Genomic DNA, 27,908 nt, shown 5'->3' with positions numbered 1-27,908 from the left:
TTTAAGATGTTTCCTTAGTAGCATTTTCTCCTAATACATAGACATGAATATGATGTCTCTCTCTGCAATACATTTGGGAATCAAAAGCTCGAGGTATAGGATTTGATTATGATAGAACTTTATATTTTCTGTTTTTCCTTGTTCCTATGATAAAACAAAGCTAATTATACTTGGAATCTTATTAGTCTGTGTATAGTCTAGATGTTTATATTGATTAACTCTAGATATTAATTTGTATCTTAGATATCAACTAGTTTCAATGATCAGTTATCATCACCATTAGTCATGGAACATTATAGTTTCTGACGAATTGAAACTGATCATCTCCCAAAGGGCAAACAGGGAGGTACATAGTGGATGTGAGCAGGTGATTGTGACTGTGAGTCCTAGAACAGCCTCGCCAAAAGATCATCCTTGACTCTTTCCACATGATGATGTCTTTGAGTCTGTATTTTATTCTACAGGCTGAACAGTTTAACCAAAATATAGTAAGAGCCTACAGCACAACCACTAGGCATGCTGGTGGGGATGATCAGATAAAATAAGGCTGTTTCTCCCCCCAAAAACCTTATAATGTAAGAGCTGGAAGAAGACATAATATCTGTTTGAACTGTAATACAAGGCAGAATGTTGAAATTGCAAAGGAGAGGTCTAGATAAAATAATAAGGGAAATGTAATCACTGAATCACTTAAGCTAAGAGTTGGTAGGGACCTCCAGAGCCCCTATTTCAACCTGCATTGGAACAAGTTTCTCCTTTACAATATCTCCCAGTGGTCATTCAGCCTTTGTCATCCAGATCAGGTGAGGGGGAACCTACTACATCCAGAGGAAGTTAACTCCACTTTTAGATATTTATAATTATTTAGAACTTTTCTCTTAAAAGAAGCCTAGATTTGCCTTTGTCACTTCTGTTCATTGCTTCTAGTTGTGTCCAGTGTGGCTAAGAAGAATAAGTCTGCCCTTTTCCATATGACAACCCATCAAATACTTGAAAATAGCTATTCTTACTTCTTTCTCTCCCCACCAACAAATATTCCTTTTCTCCAGCCTGAATATCCCCACTTTCTTTAATCAGTCTTACATATGGCAAGGAGCCAGCATCCTTTACCATCCTAGTAATTCTTTTTTGTATAGTGTGTGGGAGGACTTATTTCTTCTTCCTCACCAGCTAGTTGATATAATTATAGAAAATGTAAGGGCCTGATCACAGAAGTGTTAATATGCTAATGAAATGGGAAAAAAAAGTGTAGTTCCTGACATCCTTAAGAAAGAGTTCTTTTCTTGAATCAGAAGGACAGCTTGTCAGTGGCTGGGTGAAGACTGCCTAACAGGCTATGTTCCTAGATGCCTTTAAAAAGCTAAGCCCATTAAGACCTGGAGATAATTGAACAAAATGTTCAAAGCAGGAAGCAGGCATAGAATTAGCAGGATTTTGTGGGTCCACCAGAGGACAGAAGGGGAAAGGAGAATTTTTATTCTTCTTTTCCATTGGCTACGGTGCCAAGGAGGAGAGCTACTCTTCCAACAGGACACAATTCATTTAGGTGTCAAACAGTTCAAAGAGTTAAGTAATTCAAAGTAAGGAGCCAAGACAGACACTCTCCTGATATAGTCCCAGAGAGGCAGCATTCAAGGCAGGAAGCAGCTTCAAGGAATAATAGCTCTGGCAGGGGAGAAGAGGTGGTACAGTGGACAGAGCGCTGGGCTTGGAGTCAGGAAGACTTATCTTTGTGATTTCAAATCTGCCCTCAGACACTTACTAGCTGTGTGACCCTGAGCAAGTCACTTAACCTTGTTTGCTTCAGTTTCCTCATCTGTAAAATGAGCTGGAGAAGGCAATGGCAAACCACTTCAGGATCTTCGCCAAAAAACCCCAGATGGGGTCACAAAGAGTCAGACACACCTAAAAGGACTGAATAACAACAACGGCAACAGAGAAGAGGGATGACTACAGATTCAAGAAAGAACGGGCCCTTGTGGTCAAACTAGTCCTGGATCCTTCTGATTGTATTATTGTCTAATCCATATCTTTTCATCTCCTCTACAATAATAGCATGAGATACTTCATCAAAAGCTTTGATGAAATTTAGGCAAACTCCCTTTCATCTACTAGTTTAGTAATCCATTCAAAAAAAAAGGAAATGAAGTTAATCTGTCATGACCATGTTTTGATAAAGGAAGCTGTGCTGGCTTTTTGCGGTCATTGCTTCTCTTCCTAGCTATTTGCCAACCATCTCTTTATTGATCAGCTCTAGAGTTTCCCCAGAAATTGAAATTAAGTTCACCTGCCTATAGTTTATAGATTTTTTTTTCCTTTTTTTGAAAACTTTGCCTTTCTCCAATCTTCCATTTTCCAAGATCTTTCAAATATCATTGACAGTGGGTCAACAATCACATCTGGAAGTTCTTTCAAAACCCAAAGATATAGTTCATTTGGGTCAAATGACAGGAATTCATCAAGGGCAGCAAGATGTTCTCTTATTATTTTTAATTATCTTGGATATCAACTCCCCATTAATTATTTTTGTTGTCTTTCTAATATAAAGGTCATTCTCTGTTGCAGGGAAAGCATAAACAAAATTAAAATTGAACAATTCTTCCTTCTTTCTACTGTGAGTTATCATCCTATCTGCTCCAAGTAAAGGTCTTATTCTTCTTTAATCTTCATTTTTCTCTCAAAGCAGCTTCAAAAATAACAACCATTTTTTTTTTGGTCATTAGTTTCCTTTACCAGCGTCAGCTTATTCTGAGCTTTAGCGTTCCTGACAATATCTCGACAAGACTGTGCCACACTCTTGTATTCATCTTCTGTTACCTGTCCTTGCTTTGATATTTTATACGTTAAAAAAAATCTAAGCTGCTTAGAGAGTTCCCTGAGCATCCACATTGATTTCTTCAGACAAATCCCATTTTTCCTCTTCATTTGAATTGTTTCCCTTTGTTCCCTCAAAATTTTATTCTTGAGCATGTCCCATTCCTTCTGGGCTGACTTTCTCTGAAGCAGTTTAGTCCACGTAACTAACTGAACTCTGAAACCTGCTTTCCCAAAATCTAGTCATTTATGCCCACAAAAATCACCAGAAGTGGTTAGTTGTCATCTACTTTGATAAGTCTGGGGAGGTTTTCTGTTACATTTTGGTGATAAAACCCAAGAAGACCAAAGACGTCTATTGTTACTTACTACATCAACAACTAGCTGTCTCTGTTACCCCGAACAGGGAATTACCAACAATTATCTGCTACTTTTTCTTGGCCCCATACTAGATGATCTGTTACCAGAGTTTCTTTGGTTCCTCTGCCTATATTATCCTTGGGAGGACAAGTAGCTTTTTCTTCCTCCTCAGTGCATTCAGTTAACTTCTCTTTAGGAAAAACATCAAATCTATTTTTTGGCTCAAACTATATAGCTGTCCTTTTCCTTCTGTTTCTCTTCTGTGTAACATTTCTATTCTCTATCATCCTGACAAGGGTCAAGTGTCCCCTTCTCTACCTCAAGAATTCTCTTTTTCTCTCAGCGCTTCTGTTTCCTTTGAGGACCCTTCTTCCTTCCTAACAACCTGGAGTGTAGGCAGGTCTCTATTTACTTCACCTTTTCTTCCAGGAAACCAGCCTACACTTGGAACACAACTGTAGCAGAAATAAAATCATACAATCCAAGGAGGCAACTATAATTTCCCCTGTTATCCATAATGTTTGCAGTTTCCACTTGTAGGTGTTAGTTACATATCAACATTGAATACCTAGTTAAAACTTTTTACAGCCAATTGGTAATTTTAAAAGTTAAAACTTTTTAAAATAACCAATTTGCCCCACACACCAATTCACTTATCAATTTGCTTAGCCCTCTGTTGGTTCTACTTGTCTTTTCTCACTTTCCCTTGCCTCACTTTGTCTTGCCAACTACTTTCTCTTTCTCCTTAGAGATTATTCTTCAAATTTCTTCAATATCTATCAAATTTTGCTAAATGTTTTCTCCTCAAACTCAATTTTGGATCTCCTTCACTAGACTAAACCCTGTAAGTCACCCAATTTCCTTCTCTTTTCTCCCTCTCCTTCTCCCATCATCTTTTCCCATGGAAGCTAGAAGAAGAAATGATGAACAATCAGCTCCAAATATTTAATCTCTTTTTGGAGCCTTACATCACTTTGGGGTGTTTTCTGAATTTGTTTTCTTTTTTAAGCTAGCTCGCCGGTCTTAATTAGGGGTGAATTCCAACTTCTATTTATATTACCCTGTGTGTTGCAAGGATCTATTCTAGAGAATCTGAGATGCTTTCAGGGGTGGGGAACTTGAGGCATCAAGGCCATCTGTGTCTCTCTAGGTCCTCAAGTGCAGTTCTTGCTTCAGTCAAAGGGCTGCTCTTGAGCATCTAGAGGGCCACATGTAGCCTCAAGGCCCCAAGTTTTCCACCTCTGCTCTAGATGTTGTAAGAATCCTGAGGAACTTTGACCCAGGATAGTTGGCTTTCTTGCCCTTAACCTGAGATCCCCTATCACCAGTTGGGAGCCCCACTGGTACCAGACTTTCCTCTGGGGGAAGCTTGATTTTTTCCCCTCCATTTTCTTTTATTTATTGTTCTTGGGTTAGACAGGCTAGGGCTTCTTAAACTTTTTCCACTCACAACCCCTTTTTGCCCAAGAAATTTTTACACAACCCTGGGTATGTAGGTATATAGAATAGGTAAACAAATCAAACTTTTGCTTATAATAAATAATAAAGAAATTTATTTTAAAACAATTCTTTGGCATACATATAATTTTACCATTTATTAAAGACAAAAGCAAATTTGCATACTAATGAGATAGATTGCTTGTTTATTTATTTGTCTTTTCCCTTTGAAAGCATTTTATTTTAATTCATGGGCCCCCAAATACTGTATTTCTTGGGGGTAGGTCACTTAGCCTTTCTCCATCTCAATCTCTTCATTTATAAAATGAAGGCATTTGACTACAAACTTTGGAGGACTCTTTTTACTGTAGATCCATAATCCTAAATAAATGTTATTATACATAGCTCCTCAACTAGTGTTGGTCAGGCAGATCTATGTTTTAGGAAGCCAACATCTTGGGAGGAGGTAGTTCTGCCCTTCCCTGGTAACATAGTGAAAGCTATCTTTGTAGCATGCCTTTCAGTCTTCATGTGATATGTCGTACTACTGCCACCAGAATGACTTCCCTGGGTCAAGGTACTATGGTGTCTCTGACTCAGAGTCCTACTTCCATAGCCTCTGTGGTAAAAGGCCCCAGATCTCTTGAGAATAAGCCAAATCCTCTCTCCTGACATTATTTCTGCCCCACCCCAATAATTAATGAATTTATTTTTAGTTTTCAACTTTCACTTCCACAAGATTTTGAGTTCCAAATTTTTCCCCCACCCCAAGACAGGGTGCATTCTAATTACCCCTTCCCCCAATCTGCCCTCCCTTCTATTACCCCCTCCTTCTCTTATCCCTTCCCTTATTTTTTCCTGTAGGGCAAGATAGATTTCTATACCCCATTGCCTGTGTATCTTGTTTCCCAGTTGCATGTATAAACAACTTTTTAACATTTAAAACTTTGAGGGCCACATTGTTTATTTTTACATAAAGAATTAAATCTTGGTGAAATATTTTATACTGCAGGACGCAGAGCATCTCCAGCATTTTCCAGTGTTGGTCAATATTTTGATTTTATAATCGACAATGTTGAGAATGCTGCTTTGCATGAATATGTAATACTAAATGGCAGAAGTATGTTTAGGGACATTTCAGAAATTTCTGGAAATTCTGTCCTAATTCCAAGTCAAAATTCATTTAACAATTTTATATATACAGTAAAAACACTGCAATTCATAACATTCAAAGGTCTCGAATCTGAGCTGAGATGTTTCTGGCAGTGTTCATTGGTGTTGCATGGTGTGACGGTGTGGGCAGTGCAAAGTGCACATGTGTGTTCAGAACCAAGGCTGCAATGATGCAACACAGGTGACACAAGCAAGCGCTGCCACAAACACCTTGGATTCGTTATGTGTTTGATTTTGAATTAAGTTTTGGTCATCACATACTCAGAAACCTTTTATTTTTGCCAAATCTTTTGCAACCCCCACATTCAGTTTCATGACCCTATATGGGATCCTGCTCCACATAGCTGACATAGCCCCACATGCTGACATAGGCCTTTGGAAGTTTTTGGACAAGTTGTAGTTACCTATGAGAAAGTTATGAAAGTATGTCTGTTAAATTGATTTTGGTGATGGGTATAGTCTTTAGCCCTATCAGTTGTAATAGGTCTGGACCCTCATGGAAGAATGTAAATTTCTAGATTGTTTAAAAGAAAAAAAAGATTTCTACATAGAGTTTGCTTAGACTTTTCAGTATAAGGTAATCGAGAAAACATAAGAACAATGTCTGGGCCTTCCCTAACCCCATGTCATTGGAGAACTTTCCAGGATTAAGAATATGGATTTTTCCAAAAAGTCTCCCCTTTGCTGGGAATAGCAAAGATTTAACTGGGAGAAGGGTAGTACAAAAGAGAGGCTTTTTTTTGTTGCAGAATCCATATTCTGGAAAGTTCTTCAATGACTTGGGGGAGATTTGGTTCTCACCCCTGCCATCTAACTGATGTAATAACAGAAAGTAAGAGGCAGATAATAGAGATATTAATATGATGATAAAGTACAAAGATTTACCTATACCCTGTCATCCCTTTACCAAATATGAAAGAGCTCTCTGAATTGTAAGGGGAACTGGCTATTGGCTGGGGGGCTGTCTGCCGTGCCCTGGGTGGTCCCCAGATGACCCCCAACATACTAGTCTCCTGGGGACTTGAGGAGGCACCCAGCTCCTAATGAGATGCTGTAAAAGACATGGAACTGGAGGAAGAGAGCTGTGAGAAGTCATTGATCTGGAAGAATGGGAGTCCTTTTAGAGGCAGCTATCATGAGTATCAGATGCAGACACTTGGGAGGAAGGCTGTGTGGGCCAATGATACTAGGTGTATATGGATGCTTTGTTGCTAGACAAGCCCCAGACTACAGTCCCTAGGTACAATTCTCTATTTCCTTTTTCTTCTTAGATGTCCTCAGGGGAACCCAAAACCTTACCTCTAGGCAAGGGAAATTATGTCTTGAAAACATATTTAGCTTTCTTTGTCTTAAACATTTACTTTGTGAGTAGAGCTCAGCTAGTAATTGCCAGAGCTAGGATTTGAACACATTCTTCTGACTTTCAAGCTACCAATCTTTCTACTACTCCACACTGGTCCTCTGTAAGTTAATCTTATGAGCACATACATCTGTACAAATGACAAATTTCTGCCCAAGGGGTGGAGGGGAGGGCAGGTGGAATGAGTCACTGCTTTCTAAACCCATATTCTAACCAGTCAGTCAATCAATAAGCAAATATTTATTGAATAATCACAATGAGCAATGCATTAGGAAACACACACATTATTAGACATGATTCTTGTCCCAAAAGAGTTTGTAATTTACTTGGGGGAAAGAGGAAGAAAACTAAGAAATGTGAAATAGTTAGAGAACAATTGAAATGTGTGGTTTTGGTCTGATGCTATCTTTTTTTCATCTTTAATTCACTGGGTATTGGGCTACCATATAAGACACTGGTCAGAAAAATAAGCTTTGATTTAGATGACTAATGTAAAAATCTGGGGAAAAAATCTTTAAATTGTTAGCCAGGGAGAAAAGAACCCACTTAAACTTAATTGGCTTTCCATGCCATGGAAATTGTTCATTGAACAACTTTTTCCTGGTAACATAATGACCTTTGCATTGTAAGAAGGATAGTTGGAAAGTTTGTTTCTGGTGGGTGGATTTTGGATGTAGATAGAACATTCCTCTGCTAAGGGGTGGTCCAGAGTGAAATGGTCAAGTATTGTTCTGGGGATAATTAAGTTTCAAACATAACAATAAATGGATTTAGAGCTAATTTAATAAAATATTAATTAAAGAGCCAAATATGAAGAGGCATTGGGGATTCAAAAACTAAAAAAACATAGTCCTTGTCCTCGAGGAGCCTACATTTTACTGGGCATGCAACCTGTAAACTCTCAAGGCTATGCATTGTATAACTCTCAGTTCACAGTCTAGCCAGACCAGATTGAGTTGGGAACCTCAAGCAGATGGTATGGCAGAACCGACCAGTTTGGCAATGTCTTTGAACTTGGCTTTAGAGGCTTCTGGGAGAAGCAGAAGAGGAGTTAGAGCATTAGAATGGGTGCTATATTATAAACAAAGAAAATCAAGCAGCCACCAAATCCCTTTTTGTTGTGATTAATGATGGTGGCTGGTATAGACTCAGGAAGAGGTTCTGATCCCTAGGAAAGACAGGAGAATGGCCTCTTTGCTATTCTCCAAATAAGACATGTCATCTCTAGACTCTGAGCATTTTCACTGACTGTTGCCCATGCCTGCAATACTCTTCCTCCAGGCTTCCCTGGATTCCTTCAAGTGCCAGCTAAAATCCTGTCTCCTACAAGAAGCCTTTCCCAACCCCCCTTAATGCTAGAGCCTTTCCTTGTTTTATCTTCAATTTATCCTGTATATATCTTGTTTGTACGTGGTTGTTTGCATTCCATCTCCTTTAGATCTCAGTTCCTAGAGAGGAAGAACTGTTTTTGCTTTTTTTAGTGTCTCCAGACTGACTGATAGGAGACACATTTCTGCTTCATCACAGATAGAGGGGAAGGAAGAACAGAGGCTGCTCCTGTATGGAAGTCCCATAAGCAAGGGAAGCATACTAATATCACACCCATAAGTAAGTACAAGTTTCCATAAACAGAAGCTGTAAGGTAAGAGTTTTAATTGCATATACATATCCCTAGACCTAAGATAAATTCTCAGAGAAATCTGAGCTGACCCCAGCAATACCAGTTGCCTGCAGGGTAATTGTGCTGCACAGAATTGGGGCTATCCATCATAGCTCTTCTAGGTACCCTGTACTTTATTACACATGATCATGCTACATGTAGGAGTGCCTGCTGCCTCCTTTGCTTCTTTACAATGATAGTGTGAGGAGGGAAGGAGAAAGTATTAAGAACTAGGAGAATCTGAAAATGTTTTCTGTGAGTGGCAGCTGAGCCAAGCATTGAAGGAAGCTAAGGATTCTAAGAGGCAGAATAAGAGAAAACCATAGGCCAAGAATGTGGGACATTCTATGCGAAGGTACATAGGGAGAAGAATCTACAAATTCTGGCAACAAAATAGGACATTTTGACTGGTATTCAGATGACAGGCTCATTGATTTAGAGCTCAGAAGGATCCCAGAGGTCATTGAGTCCAACTCCTCATTTTACAGATGAGGACACTGAGGCTCAGAGAGATTAAGTGATAACCAAGGTCACATAGCTAGTGAGTGTAAGAGGAAAGATTTGAAACCAGGTCTTCTTGACTCCATTGCTGCCTCTGTGTATTGTAGATTGTGTGTGAAAGGGAAATAAATCTGGAAAGATGGAATCAGATCGTGAAAGACTTTGAATGCTAGCTGAGAGAGGTACAGGCAGACAGGTGATGGGGATTATGTTTGGAAATGACTGGGTTACGTAATGGGAGACTGGCCAATGGCAGCCGTGTCTTCAGAGCATTCTCTGCCCCACATGGGGCAGCTTGATGAGCTCGCTTCTGAAAATGCATGATATGTGGTGGAGATTTTTGCTCTCTACCTCAGACCATACTCAGATATGACTCTTTCTGGCTTGTTAACCATGTGGTAAAGAAATGGATTTCAGATTGGCTTGTTGAGCTGGAACTGACAGTGCAAAAAAAAATACCCTCCAAGGTGGCCACTCAGCCTTTTTTTTTTTGTCTGGTGAGAGTGACAAGCTGCTGTGGGTCTCTAAGCAAGGGGGAGGCCTTAGGCTTTCATCTGTAGCTGGCATAAAGTCTGAGGGTATCTCTGCCATTGCTGATAGAGGTAGCACTGGCACCACTGGCCCACTCCAAGTCTATTTGGAGTCACAATACATCAATACATGTTCCTGCTATTGCTTCTGTTTATGTTGTGCCTATTCTTTCCTGCTCTAGGTGAAGGAGTGTTGGAGATAGAATGGATTAAGCTGTGACCTTGTGAGCTTTGAAAGCTTTGAGCCAATAGAGGTCCAGGAACTTCAATCTATGACAGAATTTTCAGACTAAGCCCAGTCCCCTACAGCCCCAGTGAGAAGCAATCTAGTCTAGCAAGGGATTGGCCCCCTAAGCCAAGATGCTTGGTCCTATAAGCACGGAATGGACTCTGCCCATCAGTCAAGCTACATTCAGAAAAGAATCTGGTGGGGGTCAATGTTTTGTTGCAACTATTTTAAGTTTGAACCTATTCTCCCCAAGAACTGAGATAGTATAGGAGAGAGTGGCCTCTTTGATGTTGGGGGAATGTTTGTATTTCTATTCTTGCTATATCTTCTTGGTAAATATGCCTTTGTAAAAACTAATTGGTGTTAAGTGATACTATGACACTAATCTTTGTGTCGATCAATGATGTCAAGGAGATATTAACTATAACTGGAGATTGTTATTGGAATGAACATACTGGAATGGAGCCTCAAGCTGATTCTTTTAGAGAAGAACCATAACCTCTGAGGGGTACCTCCAGAATAGTAGTTACCATTTACATAGAGCTTTTGATGTGTCAGAAACTGTGCTAAGCACTTTAAAATTGTTATATCATTTGATCCTCACAAGAACCTTGAGAGGTAGGTACTATTATTATCTCCAACTTACAAATGAGGAAACTGAGGCAAAGAGAGGTTAAGTGACTTGCCCAGGGTCCTAGAACTAGTAAAGGTCTGAGGCTATATTTGAACACAGGTGGGTGTAGGTGCCCCTAGAATCCTGAAGGGGAGATGTAGCCTTTCAATTTGAACACAGGTAGGTGTAGGTGTCTCTAGAATCCTTAAGGGGAGATGTAGCCTTTCTCTGGGGAACCCACCTGACTCATCAGTCCAAGTGGGAATTGGTATAAGGACTCTCAGAGTTTATAAGGACTCCAAGAAATAATAAGAAAAAGTATCTATTTTAAAAGCCAATGTTAGTTATTTTTATTTTATCCTTGAGGAACTAGGGAACCACGGAAGATTTTGAATAGGATTGTAGATTTACAACAAGAAAAGACTTTAGGGGTCATCTGAGCCAATCTCTTCTTTTTGAGGGGTGACATGATCAGATCTTTATTTTAGGACAATTAATTTGGCAGCTGTGTGGAGGATAAATTTAATAGAAGAGAGACTGGAAATGGGGAAACCAGTCAGGGAGCTGTTGCTATAGTCTTAGGCAGAGTGGATGAGTAACTGAATAATGGTGGTGGACCTATGATTCCTGAGAAGACTGTGGATGTAGGGTGTTGTGGAGAAAACAATCCATGGAACTTTGCATCTTCCTAACAAAAGAGTGTTGAGTGTGAATCCGAGATTGCAAATTTGACTGACTAGAAAGACCTTGAGACGCTCAACCAAAAAAGTGTATTTTGGTAAAGTTGACATTTTCTTAGTCGTTGTGGTCATCATCATCATCATCATCACCACTATTATAACACCCCCCACATAGTCTCATATAAATTGACTTACTATTTTCATGTCAAATAAGACAGCTCAGCTCAAGTACTACCTTCCTAAAGCAATCCTATCCTGAGCCCCTGGTTGCTACTGCCCTTTCTCAAAAGATTACTTTGGAAGTATTATGTATTTCATTTTCCTAATATATATTATTTTCCCTCTAACAAGAATGCAAGCTCTTTGAAGGCAGGAACTGTTTAATTTTTGTTATTATACTCCCGAAGATTAACACACTGTTTGTTACAAAGTAGGCACTTAATGTTTGTTTTATGAATATCATTTTAATTTTTGGGATTAATATTATAAGCAAAGAGTTATTAAAAAAGCAACAGCAATTACACTACTTTGACATTTTGAAAGCCGAAGATAAATATTTGGGGATGTGGGACTCTTGCAAGAAAACTGAATATGGAGGCAGAGTCTACACTGCACTGGGGGGAAGCGGGGGAGAGGGGTCTGTCTCTGGTATTTCAGTCCTGCCGCAAATCACGCAATAAGATTTTCAAAGCGCTTCCAGGATCCTGGAGATCTAATTCCCAAAAAAACTCAGCCAGGTTTCACCCAACCAAGCCAAACCCCTCCCCTCCCCTCATGACGTCACACCCACGTTCCCCCCTCCCTTCCTCCGCCCACCCTTACAGAACACCTGCCCCTCCCCCTCCTGCACGCATTTCCTCTGACTTGGGGCCCTCTTCCCACTTCTCCTCGGGCACCTAAGGCAGAAGAGCTCGCGGAGGGCCGCTCTAGGCTTCGTGGAGGACCAGGCTTCTCTATTGCCTTACGCTTCTCCATTGCCTTACGCTTCTCCAGCGTCTCTGGGTGAAGTGTCACTTAGCGCGTTCGGGGCTCTGAGTGTAGCGGGTAACCGTCCTCGGCATGGGGCTTTCGGAGGTGCTCAGGCCGGTGTCCAGGTGAGTGGCCGAGCCACGTGCCCCAAGAGCTGAAGAAGGGCGGGCGGCATTGTCCGGCCTGGACACTTTACTGCCTTCGGCCTGGTCTTACGGACCAGTACCACTTTATTCCCGAGACCCCTGTCCTCCACTCCCTTCTTTGCTCCACCCTCGCCACCCTTTCCCTTTTCCTCCCCCTTCCCTTCTTCTTCCTTCCACCTGTTTCTTCCCCTCTTTTCCCTCCCCCATCCTCACCCTCCCCTGCATCTCCTTTCTCCCCTCTTTTCTTCCCTCCTCCTTCTTCCCCCTTCCTATCCCTCCTTCTCTTGTTTCCTCTCTTACTCCCATCCCATCCTCTCTCTTCTCCCCCTTCAGTCTCTCCATCCCTAGCCCTCTCCTGGCACCTTAATTTTCAGCGTTTTAATCACTGTTCTCCCTTGGCAGCCAGACCTTCTCTTCACCCCCTTCCTACCAGAAAGTTACGCATAATTTCAGAGCCAAGTGAAGACAAAATAGAGGGCAAGTCAAGGAAAACCCAAAATGAATACTTATATAAATTACCGAATTCAACAAACATTTAACTACCTACTGTTTGTAGAACACCCTGCCAGGTGCGGGTGGAGTGCAAAGTTTATATAAGACATTGCCCCAGCAGTTCTTAAATCCCTGCCTTTCAGAAGAAACTTTTCTAACTGGTCGAAGTTCTATGTACTTAATTTGTTATTGCAGACCCACTCAGATATTCGCAGCTATTCATCAAACATTAGCTACCTATGACGTATTAGTCCCTGGGGATGCAAAGATGAAAAAAAAAACAGTTCCCGTTCTTTAGAGGCTTAGAATCTAATGGAAGGAGATAAGATGTTTACACAAATAAATATGCTATTTGGTAGAATGTGGTAAAGGAGATGAGGTTGTGGAAATCCAGACAAAGTAGAATGCCAGATTAGGGAGTTTGTACTTTATTCTATATACAGTGGGGAAGCCGCTTAAGGTCTTTGAACCGGGGAATGACATTGTTATACTTTCGTATTGAGGAAAAAAATGGAAATTGTGTGAAGGATGAATTGGAAGGAGAAAAGACTAGGAGCAGGGAGACCAATTAAGAGGCCCCTATAGTATTCCAGGTTAACGAGTGGTGGCAGTAAGAATGTAGAGGAAAGAATAAACAATGGTGTGTGCGGGAGTTGGGAAAATTAGATTTTTGTGTCTGGGTGATTGAGAAATGGCATCACCTTTAGTAGAAATAGGAAAGGTAGGAGGATGGGCAGTTGGCAGGGAAAATGATCAGTTTGGGACTCATTGAATTTCAGGGGTGGTTGTAACATCGAAGTGGAGAGTTTCACCGGGGAGATCAAAATGCAGGATTAGAACTCAGCAGGTAGGCAAGGGCTGGAGATAAGGGTTTGGGAGCCATCTGTTTAGAAGTAACAGTTAAAGCCATGGGAATACATGAAATTAGCAAAGGAGAATAGTAGATGAGAGCACATCTAGAGATCATTTCCAAAATCTTTATAGACTGTAGAACTAGTTTGACAACATGATTGCATCACCCGTTAAAATAAATTAATCTGTTGCTTATTCTAACAAGATCATAGACCTAAAGGTGTATCTAGGGATCTAGACTAACTCCCTCACTTTTTGAGGAACTTAAGGCCTGGAAAAGCCACCTGAGTTGCCCAAAGTCATACAAGTAAATGGCAGAGCTGGGACCTGAATGAAGGTAATCAAGACTTGAAATCCAACTTTCTCTTCACCGGATCACAGTGAACTGCAATTACTGCGGACTGTTACTTTCAGGTGAATAGAAATTTGATGGGGATTTGTAAACAGCAAAACAGTTTTGAAATATGGAAAAAAATGGGAGGAATCTTAATGCTGTTCTGTTTAAAAATACTTTAAAAGTGCCTGACGTTCACATTTTTTAATGAAGAAAATTTGAGTTCCTCAGAGGAAGGGGTTTTTATAAAGGTGTCTGTCATCTCTAGTAGCCTGAGCTAAATATCTGGATTGTATTAATCTTCAGTCTTTTCTGGAAAATTTATAAATTGCTACTATGCATACACATTTGAAATGAGAAGCATTAGTCAGCAAAACTTTGAGAGACTAATTGGGTCATAGGTGAGAGTCCTTTCTTGATGGGTGGAGAGGTGGCATTCTTTTGGTTAGAAGGCCAATCTGGAGGGTTACTATAGTATTTTTTTGTCATTCCAAGTTGGTTGAGTTATCCCTCCATCTGAACTAACATAGATTTCATTAAAGTGAAATACTTGTTCCAATGATCTCTTGCCTCAAATGTTTTTTAAAGTTGTGGGAAGATAACCTCACTACACAAACAACAAAATAGAAGGACTGATTATGAGTCAATAGAGGTAGTTGGTGACTTGGAGAAGGATTAATTGCCCTATAGCCCTAGATCCTTTGATGTCAATCCAGGTCCCTAGAAGGAAATTCCCTGATAAGGTGGAATCTGAGAGGCAGAATGGTAGAGACCTGGTGTCAGTTTCAGGAAAACCTGGCTTGTTTAAGTCCTTCTTCTGACTCATACTGACTGTGACCCTGGGCAAATCACTTAACCTCCCAGTTCACTAGGAAACTCCTAAGACTCTTAATTTGCATTGATAGAGTTTTCTTATCTAAGAAGTACATTATAGCAATGAAATCACAAGGTAGTCCCTATCCCTAAGACTTCTAATTCTAACTAGGATGATTTTGGAGCCACAAATATCTTGCCTTTGGTTGGGCCTTGAAGGGATGCTTTGTATTTAATCCTGAGCAGTAACTTGGGGTAGCAAAGACATTAGGTCAAAGTTAACATATTCAGAAATAGGCTAATCCTTAGAAACTAGGTTAGCTGGGTTTTGCAAAAAAAAAAATGCACAAATATATTTTTCGTCGTGCATGTTTATACATATGCAGAATTAATTAGAAACATTGCTAGTAATCTTTTTTTTTAATTTAAGGTGATGAACTAAATTGGTTAAGTAACCTGGAGGGCAGGAGCTATATCTTATATTTCATGATCTGTGTAGTGTTTAACACATAGTAGCTGTGTTTTTTTTTTGACAGAAAAAAAATGTAGTGACATTTGTTATTTAAAAGGAGTTGTTTCAGGACCAGTCCTAGAATGATCTTTAAACACTGTCCAAGTAGTTTGCCATCACCTCTAATAGTTGTTGCCAAGTGAGCAATCCTCACTTGGAACTTTTCAGCTCAACAAGTTGGACGTCCCATAACTCTTTTCCCTTCTGTTACTTCTGAAGTCCTTCAGAAGGCCCTCTATAACTACTTCCTATGCTTCCTTTTTTTAATTTTTACTTTCTTTTTAACTCTCTACAGTTTGGCTTCTGACTTTATCATTCAACTGAAACTTCTCTTTAAAGTCACCATTGATCTCTTAAGCACCTTATCTAATGGCCATTTCCCAGTCCTCAGCCTTCTTGACCTCTCTGACCTCCTTGACATTATTAAGTATTGTCTTCTCTGTACTCTCTTCTCTCTAGCTTTCTGTGACACTTACTTTATTCTTGTCTTCCTACCTGGCAGACTCCTCAGTCTTCTTTGCTAGATCAGCCTGATCATATCTGGTCATGGTGGATATCTCCCAAGGCTCAGTCATGGACCCTCTTTTCTCACTATACCATTTTGCTTTGTGATTACATCATCTCCCATGGATTCAATTATGATCTTTAGGCTGAAGATTCTCAGATCTACTCATCCACCTTTTTCCTGACTTCCAGACTCATTTCTCCAGCTACTTATTGGATATGTCGAACTGAATGTCCCATAGACATCATAAACTCAACATGTCTAGAAATGAACTCATTATCATTTCCTCCAAACTGTCCCCTTTTCCTGAATTTCCTATTACCGTGGAGGGCACCACCCTCTTCTGTCATCCAGGCTCAAGACCCAGGTGTCAAACTTAGCTTCTCACTCTTTCTCTCTTCCCATATTCAATCAGTTGTCAGGTCCTGTTTCTGCCGTTGTAACATCTCATATACACCTCCTCTCTTTTGGCATCCTGGTACAGGCCCTCATCACCTCATGCTTGGACTATTATAGTAGTCTTTTGTTTGGTCTGCCTTCCTCAAATCTCTACCCACTCCATTTCATGTTCTACCTAACAGTCGAATCGATATCCTTAAAATGCAGGTTTGACCATGTCACCCTCCTGTTTAATAAATTCTAATGGCTCTGTATGACATCCAGGATCAAATATGAAATACTCTGTTTGGCATTCAGAACCTTCATATCCAGGACCCCTCCCACCTTTCCAGTCTTCTTAAATATTAGCCCTCTCCATGTATTCTGTGATCCAAAGACGCTGGCTCCTTGCTGTTCCTCACATAAGACATTCCCTCTCCTCACTCTGTAAATTTTTCTTGCCTGTTTACAATACCTGGAATTCTCTTCCTTCCTTCCTTAGCTAAAAATTGTGTCTTTTACAAGAAGCCTTTCCTGATTCCCCTTAATTCAAGTCCCTTCCCTCTATTGTGAATTCAGTCTAATTTGTCTTGTTTATCTCTTCTTTGCAAATAGTTGTTTGCATGTTCTTTCTTTCATCAGATTGTGAGCTCCTTTAGATCGGGGACTGTCTTTTGCCTTTATGTCCTCTGGGTGTAGCATAGTGCCTGGCACCTGGTAGGTGCTTAATAACTTAATTAGTGCTACTACTTCAGTAGACTTAATTCATGATTATGTGAGGAAAACTACCTCTGTCTTAATTTGTCTTTTTTACTAAAATCAAAATATAATTGTTGAGCAATAAAATTTAGGGTAATTCAGTTTATTTTCTGTTTACCAAGAAATATAAACATAATGAACAAGCATCAGGAAATGATTTCTAGGTTCAAATGTTACTTTGTACTGATGAGCATGAGAAGTGCAGAAAGGAGGGATTTATTCCATCTCTGGAGAGATTCAGGGAAGGGTTTTGGCACCTTTTTGTTACTTCAAGACCAGTTATTTATTCTATCCTTAAATGACTCCAAACCCTCTTAAGTTTTATTGGCATAAACTCTTCCCAGTCTTATTTTTCCAAACCTTTTTACCCTATGTACACTGTTACTCTTAGGCTCTAAGCTTGATCAGCCTTAGTATGTTCTAATAGGGGTCTGAACTGCTTTTTAAATAGAAGTTACATACATTCTGTTAACTGCAGAATTTCAGTTTAATATTTTGGACTATTAGCCCCATGAACCATCAGAATTTAATATTTTAGCAAATAATAGTGGAATAAGTCAAGTCAATAAATGTGATAAAATATATTTAGGGACCATATAATAGAGAAGTGGTTGAAGAAACATGAAAATTACAAAAACTCTTGCAGATATGCTTGGATTATGTGTTTTTAGCAGTATATGCCCACAAACCGTACTCTGTATGCGCTGTTACAAAAGACTGAACAATTTTTGTGGCAGTGGGCTCAAATAATAAAATTCTTTGTCAAACCGTTGTGTCTTGATTTTTGGTTTGGAAAATATAGTCACCATTTTCTATAGCACTGTCTCCTCTAGTATTCCTACTTACCTCACTTAGGTCTATTTTCTCTCCCCTTCCCCCTCCCCCCCCATCATGATATAAATCAACTTTTCTAGATTCTTATTTCCATACAGTTTTAAGCAAAACATAGGTTTACATAGTTAAACAAGTTTCTTCAAAAAAGTGTTATATTGTGGATCGTTAATATACAGGTAGGGTAGCTAGTGGATAGCGTGCTGGGCCTGGAGTCAGGAAGACTTATCTTCCTGAGTTCAAATGTGGCCTCAGACACTTACTAGGTATATGACCCTGGGCAAGTCACTTAACCATGTTTACCTCAGTTTCCTCATCTGTAAAATGACCTGGAGTAGGAAATGGCAAACCACTCCAGTATTTTTGCCAAGAAAACCCTAAATGAGGTCACAGAGAGTCAGACATGACCAAAATGACTGACCAGCAATATATTGGCACCTCGGTGTAATGTGGTATGTCATATGGCATATGCTGTAGCTCAGGATTCAGTATTAATAGAGTCTTGCTTGACCCTTATTCAAGGAGATTTAGTTGCTAGAACTTCCAGAAGATTTGAACGCCATCTGCTTAGTTAATTGAAGTCATGAGAATGAATCTGATTAGTAGAGGTGAGTGAGTAGTTAAGCAAATCACTTAACCTCTCAGAGCCTCAATTTCTTTATCTGTAAAATGGAGTTAATAATATTTATGCTTCTTACCTTACAGTGTTGTCAGCAAAACATTGTGCAAGCCTTAAAGGGATGTACAAATGTGAGTTGTAATTATTGTAACCTATAGCCCCAAATGCTTTGGACTCACAAGGGAAGGAGGGAGCAAACATTGATTTAGCATCTACTGTATGCCAGGTACTGTGCTAAGTGCTTTACAGATATTTTATCCTCACAAAAACCCTGTGAAATAGGTACTGTGATTGTCTCCATTTTCCAGTTGAGGAAATTGAGGTAGACAGGATAACTGGCTTGCTCAGGGTTATAGTTAGTAAGTATCTGAGGGTACTTTTGAACGTAGATCTTCCTGATTCCAAGTTTGGCTCTGTATCCACTTCACCACCTAACTGCCTCAGTTCCTATCAGTAATCATACGCTTGGACACCTTCAGGGTTTTCCCTAAGAATATCTAAATTTCGCTTTTTTTTAACTCTGCTTTTGGGGTATGGGTTATTCACTTTTCTTTTGCAAGACACTCATGCATCTGCAAGTCTGTCAAGGCATTTGGACTTCAAGCAATTTTTTTTACAAGGCATATAGAGAATGATTGTAGGCAGCATTCTTCCCATGCTCAACTTGCAGGTTCCTTCCTTGCATCTCAATAGACCTCGAAAAAGGTTCAGAACATTAGTAGGCAGTGTCCTAGTAACTTCAGTCTTGATTTGACCTTTGCTGCTGTCACTGCCTCAGGTACTTCTCAATGCCAGTTTTTAAGCTGTGTCTTTGAGACTGGCCTGTGCCTTTGCTTATGACTGCCATCTTCCACAACCAGCTTTCTTCTTCCTTGTGATTCTTTTAACAATCCTTCTGGTTGCTTTTTTACGCCACCTGAATCCACAGAATCGCTGAAAGAGCATTTGTTCTCCTTCCTCTTTCCTCTGTCCCTTTGAGGAGTTGAAGGGGTGGGGGGAGGGAAAAAGGAGGAAAGGCTCAGCTATTTGATACGTGATTGTATAGGGCAGTAGCATGGCATAATGGATAGAATGCCAAACTTGGAATCAGGAGTACCTGGGTCCGTTTCTCATCTCTGACATTTATTGGTTACGTAGCTATGGGCAAGTCACCCTCTCTGAAACTCAGTTGGATTATTAGTAAAATAGAGATGATAATACCTGTACTTACAGTGTTTATTGTGTTGTGAAACTCAAATGAGATAATGTATATAAAGTGCCTACAGACTTACGCCCTTTATAAATGCTGGCTGTTACATCACTTAAGGATGGATTTTTACTTAAAAATTTGGTCATTTTTATTAAACATAATCTAGAAATATAGTACATAAGATTCCCTAGTCAGGTATTGGTGGTCTCTTTGCACTTAGTGAGTCTGGATAAGTCACACTGAAAAACTCAAGATCTTTCTGGGAGACAGAGATAGGGGTAGGGACTAGATCTATGATTCCATTGGTATAAGGAATTCCCAAGTGAGAAAACTCCTTCTACTAATAAAGATCACTACCCTCTCTGTAACTTACAGATTTAGAGAGCCACCTAAAGCACTAAAACGTTAAATGACTTGCCCAGAGGTATGTAGTCACGATGTATGTCAGAGGCAAGAATTGAACCCTGGTTCTGGCAGCTAGGAGGACTTCCTATCCACAGTACTGTAATCATTCTGATAGGGAGAAATTCTGAAGTTTAGTTCTTGAATTTTCAGATCCTAGCACTTAACATTTTCCAAAGCACTTTAACATGCATATGATGTTAATTTTTTCATCCTGTGATAAAAGGCAAATATCCTCATTTTACAGATAAAGAAACTGAGGCTTACAAGTTACATGAACCCAAAGTTACACAACAAGAAGAAATTGAGCTTAGTTTTTTGTTCTCTCACTTGAAAATAGAGAAGTTGTAAATGGTGTAAAATCAGATTATGAAAGTCCATATAAACTTAGTCACAAAGTAATTTAAAGTAGCAACAGCAATAGAAATACACAACTTTTGGAATATATAGTGCTTTTGCCTCATTTAGCAAATTTAAATTTTGAAGTCATTATAAAAAATAAGCAATTTTGCAACTTCAATCTAGCCCCTCATTTTAGACCCTTCTATTTATCTGCCCCCCCCCTGGTAAAATGTCCACTATAATCTTTTTTTTTTTTTTTAATCAAAGAGGATCCGGAGAGAGGATTCCCAGGTAATCAGGACCTCTCTCCTGTCATTCTTGTTACCTTACTTACACTTACACATACTCATACTGGTTAGGAATATACTGCCCTCTACTGATTTCATTTAATATTATTATATACTGTTATATTTTGAGGCTTTTAATTTATTGTCATAAATTGATTTATGAAAATTTAGTGACAGTATACCAGTATTTCAAAGTATATGAATTTCTGCATGTAAAAGCCTTCTAAGCCAAAATTTTATCTTTGTTATTTTCTAAAACAGAAGGGGTTTTTTTTTTCCCTTTTGTAAAATGATGCAGAAACAAAACAAAACAAAAAAATTCCCCTGTAACTTTTTTACAACTGTATTCTGGCCAAATTCTGTTCAATTCAATAAATCTACAGTACATTGAAAAACGGTGCTGGGAATACAGAGATAAAAGTAAGTCACTGCCCTCAAGGAACTAATTTTAACCAAATTTTGTGTGTGTTTTTGAAAGAACAATATTATTGTTACTTTTTTTTTTGCTGTGCAGAGTTTTTGGCAAGCAAGAAATACTGACATTTCACGATTATAGGCCACAAGCCCAGAGTCTGATTAGTGGTCTAGTTTCATAGAAATAAATTTTGCAATTTTGAGAGAAATAGTTATATTTTTAAAAAATTCACTTAGGTTCTTTCATACTGTGAAATGAACCTCTTGAGATGCTGAAAGAGTAGGCTTTTTTTTTTTTAAGCCTCAAGCTTTCACCAGTTTGATTTCAGACTTTTTTTTTAAGGGAAGCATTGAAAATGCCTTATTATCTGTACCAAGAATTGAGTAGGTGCAAATTTCAAGCTAATAGATAACATTTTTATAGTTGATATTTATGTAGGGCATTTATTATATAGAACATTTATATATATGTTAACAAAGCTTTTACATGTATGCAATTTTTTTATTTTTCACAGCCGCTGAAGAGTACAACTCAGGTATCACAGCTATTACTATCCTTGTGTTACTGTTGCGGAAATTGAAGCTCAGCAAGGTTAAGGGACATGCTTTTGGTCTTTGTGCTGGAAAGTGTGAGAAGTAGGATTCAAACTTGGGTCTCTAACAACCCCAAACCCAGTGCTCTTTCCAGCTTTTGTACCATATACAGTGTGCTGCCTCTGAGAGCTGTAGTGGATTGCAAAAGGCATCAGAGTGCCTGGAGAGGGAGTTGTTTTTCTCTTCTCCCAAGTCTGGAAATTATATACTAAGTTAAAGATAGAAGGAAAACATCAGAAATAATCATATGATAACTTAAAAAAATATTTTTATAGGCTGTAAATAAACTTGCGGGGCTGTATGGATGTTCAAGGACTAGCACCTTTGGTGTGAGGGCTTGCTGAGCTCTTTTCAGAACTGCTCATCCTTCTTTGGTGTCTACCTGCACTCAGCTTTCACCTGTGGCTCCAAGAAGCTGTAGCATGCACAGCAGCCACACCGCAGTAAACTGTCTTGGCTGACAGGCTAGGCCAGACTAGGTTGAGGGTAACCAATGGGCCACACGCCTGTTGGTGAATTGGGGGGTGGCTACCCCAAGCATGTGAGGACTTCCTTTGTTGGAATCAGCAGATGAGAACACTTTGTTCCAACAGCCATGAAGGCAGCTGAAGCAGGTGCTATGGAGTGCTTGGAGCTTGGTCAGACATCAAAGATGCCAAGGTCATCCATTGTATCCCAGGCCATCGCCAGTCATCTTAACTTTTGTCTTGCCGCTGGACTTCAGTGACTCTGGAAGATAGAGTGAAGCTGACAACTTTGTGTAGCTCTGCCTCACTTAAATCTAATTCAAGACTGTGATGTCACCCTGTGATGCCATTGGTCCTCTTTGAAAACGAAGGACAAACAGAAACAAATACACTTCTAGCCAAAAAGATGCACAGGAATCAGTGGCTCTTGAAGTGAGTTACAGCACAGCTCAACATGGCTACCATTGCAATAATATTCTTCATACACTTGTATTTTAGGTATATAGTTTAATTGTCTTAGCATTCTGATCTAGGGCTGAAAAGACCTTTAAGGCCATCTAGTCCAACCCCCTCATTTTACGTATGAGGAAACTGAGACCCCAGGAGATTTTGACTTTCTCAAGATCACACTGGTACTATCAGAGGTGATTTTGAACCCAGGCTTTCTGACTCTAGAGCCAGTGTTCTTTCTACTGTTCTGCCTTTTACAAACAGTAAAGCTGTTAATCATTTTCCCATAGTCCATATTTCTTTAAGGAGAATTTTTATTACAAGGTTTAGTTTGAGAGCTGGATTTATTCTTACAACACAAAGTTTTATTCTTGTGTTAGAGATGAGAAAAAGGAATTCATAGGATAAAGTAACCACCAACTAAATGAAACTAATGAACAGTTTATTATTATTGATATTTTGTGTTTCAGGTTCAGTTCTTTCAAGAGGACACAGATTATACTGCAACATTTAGTAAGTACTGACTTTTAAAACCTCATTTATCATAATATGTATTTGCTGTTTTTAGAACTGGGCCGTCTTAGAGGGGGAAACTAGATGAACGGCAACTGGGTAGATCCATACCTGTTAAAGCAATTTTTCCTTTATTTTCTTTCATGTGGTTTTTGTTTTGTTTTAGCTAAGTGGTATTTAAATGTTTAAGGTGCAAGATTTTGTCTTGTCATGGATAAAATTTTCAAGCCCAACCAATCTTCTTTTTTTTAAAGTAGAGGATACCAATGGGACTTAAAGTGTATCTTGCATGAAAACGTATCTAGTGAAGTACTTTAGAAGCAAAACTGATGAATTTGTAGGCAGTTTGATACAGTATTTTGTAAATAACATGTTTTGTAAATAACAAGTATTTTGATTAGTGGTCTTTGCTTGCCCATAGAGTAGTTAGCTGACAAAATCTAGAGTTTTCAAGGACTTCTTTAAGAAGTACATCAGTAATGTTTACTGAATGTTTTCTGGTTGCTGAATGCTATAGTCATGCTGTCAGAATTTCTGGTGGAGTGTTCTCCTTTGGTGCCATTTATATTTTATAATTTTTAAAAAAAATTTAATGTCAGATTCAATCTCAGAACCTTTAGCAATGTGGTAAGGAATAGCTATAGTAAGAAATAAGGTATGTAAAGCACCTTGCATATTTTACTACATTAAAGACCAGCTATTGTGATTATTATTATATATAATTATATACTATATCTTATATATTTTTTTAAAATCTAAAGTTGGTTAATGTAGCTACATTTATCTCAATCTCTTCAAATAACTCCTCACTTCTTTCTCTTCAGAATTGTTTGTTCATGTTATCCCAGCATGTTGTTCTTGGAAGCATATTATCCTTCTAGAAACCATCCTACCTATTTTATCTCTGAACTCTTTGAAGTCTGATCTTCTATCTATTGTATTATGTGATAGCTTGGTTACTTCCACTTAACAGTCCTCTCCCTATCTACTTTTGTGACCATTTCTCCTTGTTAGAATCGATCCAGAGAAGCAGTTACCATCATTGTTCCATATTTTGAAGAATGAAATTATTATTGAGGCAAGTTAGGAATTTCTTAGCTTAGCAGTTTTAAGAGCTCCAACAGATATTCACATAGTTGAAATTCTTGAAATATCATGCTTCCATACAAGGTTTATGATATATTTCTTCAATATTAAAGACAATGGAGCAAGAAGAATGATTATTCTTGAAATCATCATTCTTCTTGCTCCACTGTCTTTAGTATTCTCCTGCCATAGTATCATTTTTTTTCCATTGATCGCTTATCTAGGTACTCTCTCTAGTGAGTAGATTTCCTAAGAAGAGTATTTCTTTTATACTATTTTACTTCCACCACTATTTTTTGTCTAATATATTCCATGTGAATAAATACATATCTTTCTATTACCATATTCCATTCATGAGTCAAATCCCACCAAGTTTTACTACTTATAAGGTTCACTTGTGGAAAGCAGGACAATTTTCTTAGATGAATCATTCCACTGAAACCTCTGTCTCCAAAGTGACTAATGATCTCTTAGTTGCCAAATCCTGTGGCCTTTTTTCAGTCCTTATTCTCTTTGACCTCTCTGCAGCCTGTGATACTATTCTTTCCTTGATACTTTTTTTTTCTAGGTTTTCTCTCTCTCTCTCTCTCTCTCTCTCTCTCGCTCTGGTTGTCACTCCTGGCCTTAGCTTTGGGTCAGCCAGTTATGGTTTTAATTGTTATTCTGTTGCTGTCTGGATGTTTATTGATCAATAACTTAGCTATCCAATGACAGGTGACATAGAAATGCTGCACACATTGCTCTACCCATTCCCTATTAGTGAATCAACACCAGGAAAATGCCTAGACCATAGTATGAAGTGGTAAAATGTCTGCCATAGCTCCAGAAACCCCTTTCACAGCCTCGATGACACATAGTAGAAGGAGTCAAGAGATAAATGGCTAGGCTGAATGACAATTGGTATGGAAACTAGTATGTGCAATGTCATCCCTAGGAGATCGACTGGATTAAGCAGAGAGCTGGGGAGGTAGCTAGAAATAACATTCAGGGGAGAAGGAAGGAGTAGATATAAAAAGGAGATAAAGTTAAATTGGACAAATGAATGGGTAAATGTATCGCAAGGCAATAATCACAATATAGATGATAATTGTCAAAATGCCTACATGGTTCCGTATCACAAAATATAAGAGATTCTCCACATAGAAGGTAGAAGAAGTAAACCATTTATTCAGATACCAGGGGAGCAGATCCTGAAACCAATACGCCCAATCCATCACAGCAGCAAATGATTCAGTACATAATACCACAGCAGAGAACCGCTCCATCCCCAAACCATCTGCCCCCTGCTGGGGTCTTCCCGCAAACACACTCACAGACACCACAGCACATCTGCTCTTAACTGCTCTCTCAGCATTTCCTGTGACACACTTACCTTTTCCTCGCAGGAAGCTCCTTCCACCACATGTGACTTAGGCTTCCTGTGACGTAAGCAGGTCACATGGTCTATTAATGGGTGGGAAGGATCTTCAAATCTAAATTGCTATTACAATAAGTCAGGAATCAAAGCCATTGGGAAACCGGAAGCATATAAATCTTGGTCATTCTACTATTTATTTTTTTAAATTTTAATTTAAAAAATTTTTAATTCTAAATTGTTTCTCTCCAGCCCCCCCACCCATTGAAAAGGCAAACAATGTATCAGTTTTATTTGTGAAATCATGCAAAACTTATTTCCATATTAGTTATGTTCCCCCCAAAAGCAAGAAAAAATAAGGAAAGTAAAAAAAGTTATGCTTCAGTTTGCTCTCACCATTTAGCAGTTCTCTCTCTAGAGGTGGATGGCATTTTTCATCTTGAGTTCTTTGGAGTTGTTTTGGATCATTGTAAAGATTATAGTAGCTAAATTTGTCAGAGTTGATCATTGTACAGTATTGCTGTTACTGTGTACAGTGTTTTCTTGGTTCTTCTCACTTTTTGCATCAGTTCATATAGGTCTTCTCAGGTTTTTCCCCAATTATGGGCATCCCCTCAACTTCCAATTCTTTGGCACCACAAAAAGAGCTGCTATACGTATTTTTGTGACATGTAGCTCCTTTTCCCTTTTTAATTTTTTTTTTACTTTTTTTGGGGTGGGGGAAGGTGGCGCAGTTGGGGTTAAGTGACTTGCCCAAGGTCACACAGCTAGTAAGTGTGTCAGGTGTCTGAGACCAGATTTGAACTCAGGTCCTCCTGACTCCAGGGCCAGTGCTCTACTCACTGTACCACCTAGCTGCCCCCCGTTTCCCTTTTTTATGATCTCTTTGGGATACAGATCCAGTAGTGGTATTGCTAGGTCAAAGGGTATGTGTGGATTTATAGCCCTCTGGCCATAGATCCAAATTGCTTTCCACAGAGATCTAGAAAATCGCTAGAGTATATCTCGATTGAAAAATCCAAGAAAAAAATCACACAGTCATTTTTTCTAGCTCAGATTGGCTTCAGGAGGGAGAGGTGTTCGCAGACAAGAAACATTCTAGCCCAGAGTCTGAATGAGGACCTTCCTGAGGCTATGCACCAGAGCAAGGAAAGATCCCAGATCCCGCACAGAGGAACCGGACACAATAGGGAAAAGGAACAGGTGCCACTTTCCAGCTCTGTGGTTCAGTGCTCAGTGCTGGGTCACAGATCCAGTGTGGACTGGGGAAAGGACTTGTGCCTAAGAGTGGTGGCCTAGGGTAAGGAATGGTTAGTCCCTGGACTCCGCACTCAGGAGCAAGTACAGAAGCAAGCAGTAGCCGTGTATCTTTGAGCTTGGGAGTGGAGCTGGGTCTCAGGTTCAGTCCAATCTGAAGCCTGCAGCAAAATAGCCAGGGCAGGAAGTCCAGACTAGAGGGGAGTCCATAGTTCCTCCATTTCATTCTGAACCAGCAGAATTTTCTGTCTAGCTGATGGTGGCTGAGTCTAGCAGCTGTCTACTGGAGTTCCAACCAGGGGTGAGCCCACAACTGTGTTGCTCAGATCCAACCAATCCTACTTCAAGAACTTCCATAACTCAGACTAAGAGGGCAGTGCTCAGATTTCATCATGTATCAGACCACTTTGTGCACACTGAAAGCTTTCAAGTCCCTTGCAAATAGGGCCAAATGTGGCCCACTCATTCCTTCCAGAATTATGCATTGTGTGGCCCTAACATAAAGTCAAAAATCAGGAAGATTGGAAGAATGAGCAAAAAAAAAAAGAATCCCATCATAAAAAAGTTATGGTTGACAGAGACTAAAATCTGTCTTAATTTTCTATATCTACTTGAACTATTAAGTAAATAAGACAGACAAATTGATCCTATTAGTTATATTTCCCTGAGTTCTTTTTTGGGGAGGAGGTGGGTTGAGGTGAGGGGTTTCTGGACTTGTGATTTAATTATTGTAGGAACTACAAGTGTGAAAATTTCCTATACTTATGAAGATGGGCAACTCCTCTGTAATTTGTAGCCTGGGAGTTGCTTAGGACAGGTGGTGTCAAATGTGATTAGATATAGAACCACTAAATTGTACATAAGGTTCCCTGCAAGCCCCATATTGACTTAGAAAACCACATGTTAGCATTTTCTATATTTTCATATATTTTTATTTGTTTTGTTAAATATTTCCCCATTATATTTTAACCTGGTTCAGGCCACACT

The 27,908-nt window shown here is 39.3% G+C and overlaps 1 protein-coding gene across 1 annotated transcript in view; it reads left to right on the top strand.

The window, feature by feature from the left end:
* Nucleotides 1–12,222: 12,222 nt before the first annotated feature.
* The window catches only part of HIBCH (3-hydroxyisobutyryl-CoA hydrolase), a 105,849-nt gene continuing 90,163 nt past the window's right edge, over nt 12,223–27,908 (top strand). Inside the window, exons 1-2 of the mRNA XM_036745573.1 lie at nt 12,223–12,451; nt 23,182–23,224. Of these exons, the coding sequence (XP_036601468.1) occupies nt 12,417–12,451; nt 23,182–23,224 (78 nt within the window). The 5' untranslated portion in view covers nt 12,223–12,416. The remainder of the gene's footprint in view (nt 12,452–23,181; nt 23,225–27,908) is intronic.

Source organism: Trichosurus vulpecula, chromosome 2 (assembly GCF_011100635.1).
Source record: "Trichosurus vulpecula isolate mTriVul1 chromosome 2, mTriVul1.pri, whole genome shotgun sequence".
Classification (NCBI taxonomy): domain Eukaryota; kingdom Metazoa; phylum Chordata; class Mammalia; order Diprotodontia; family Phalangeridae; genus Trichosurus; species Trichosurus vulpecula.
This window is presented reverse-complemented; position numbering and strand designations above follow the sequence as displayed.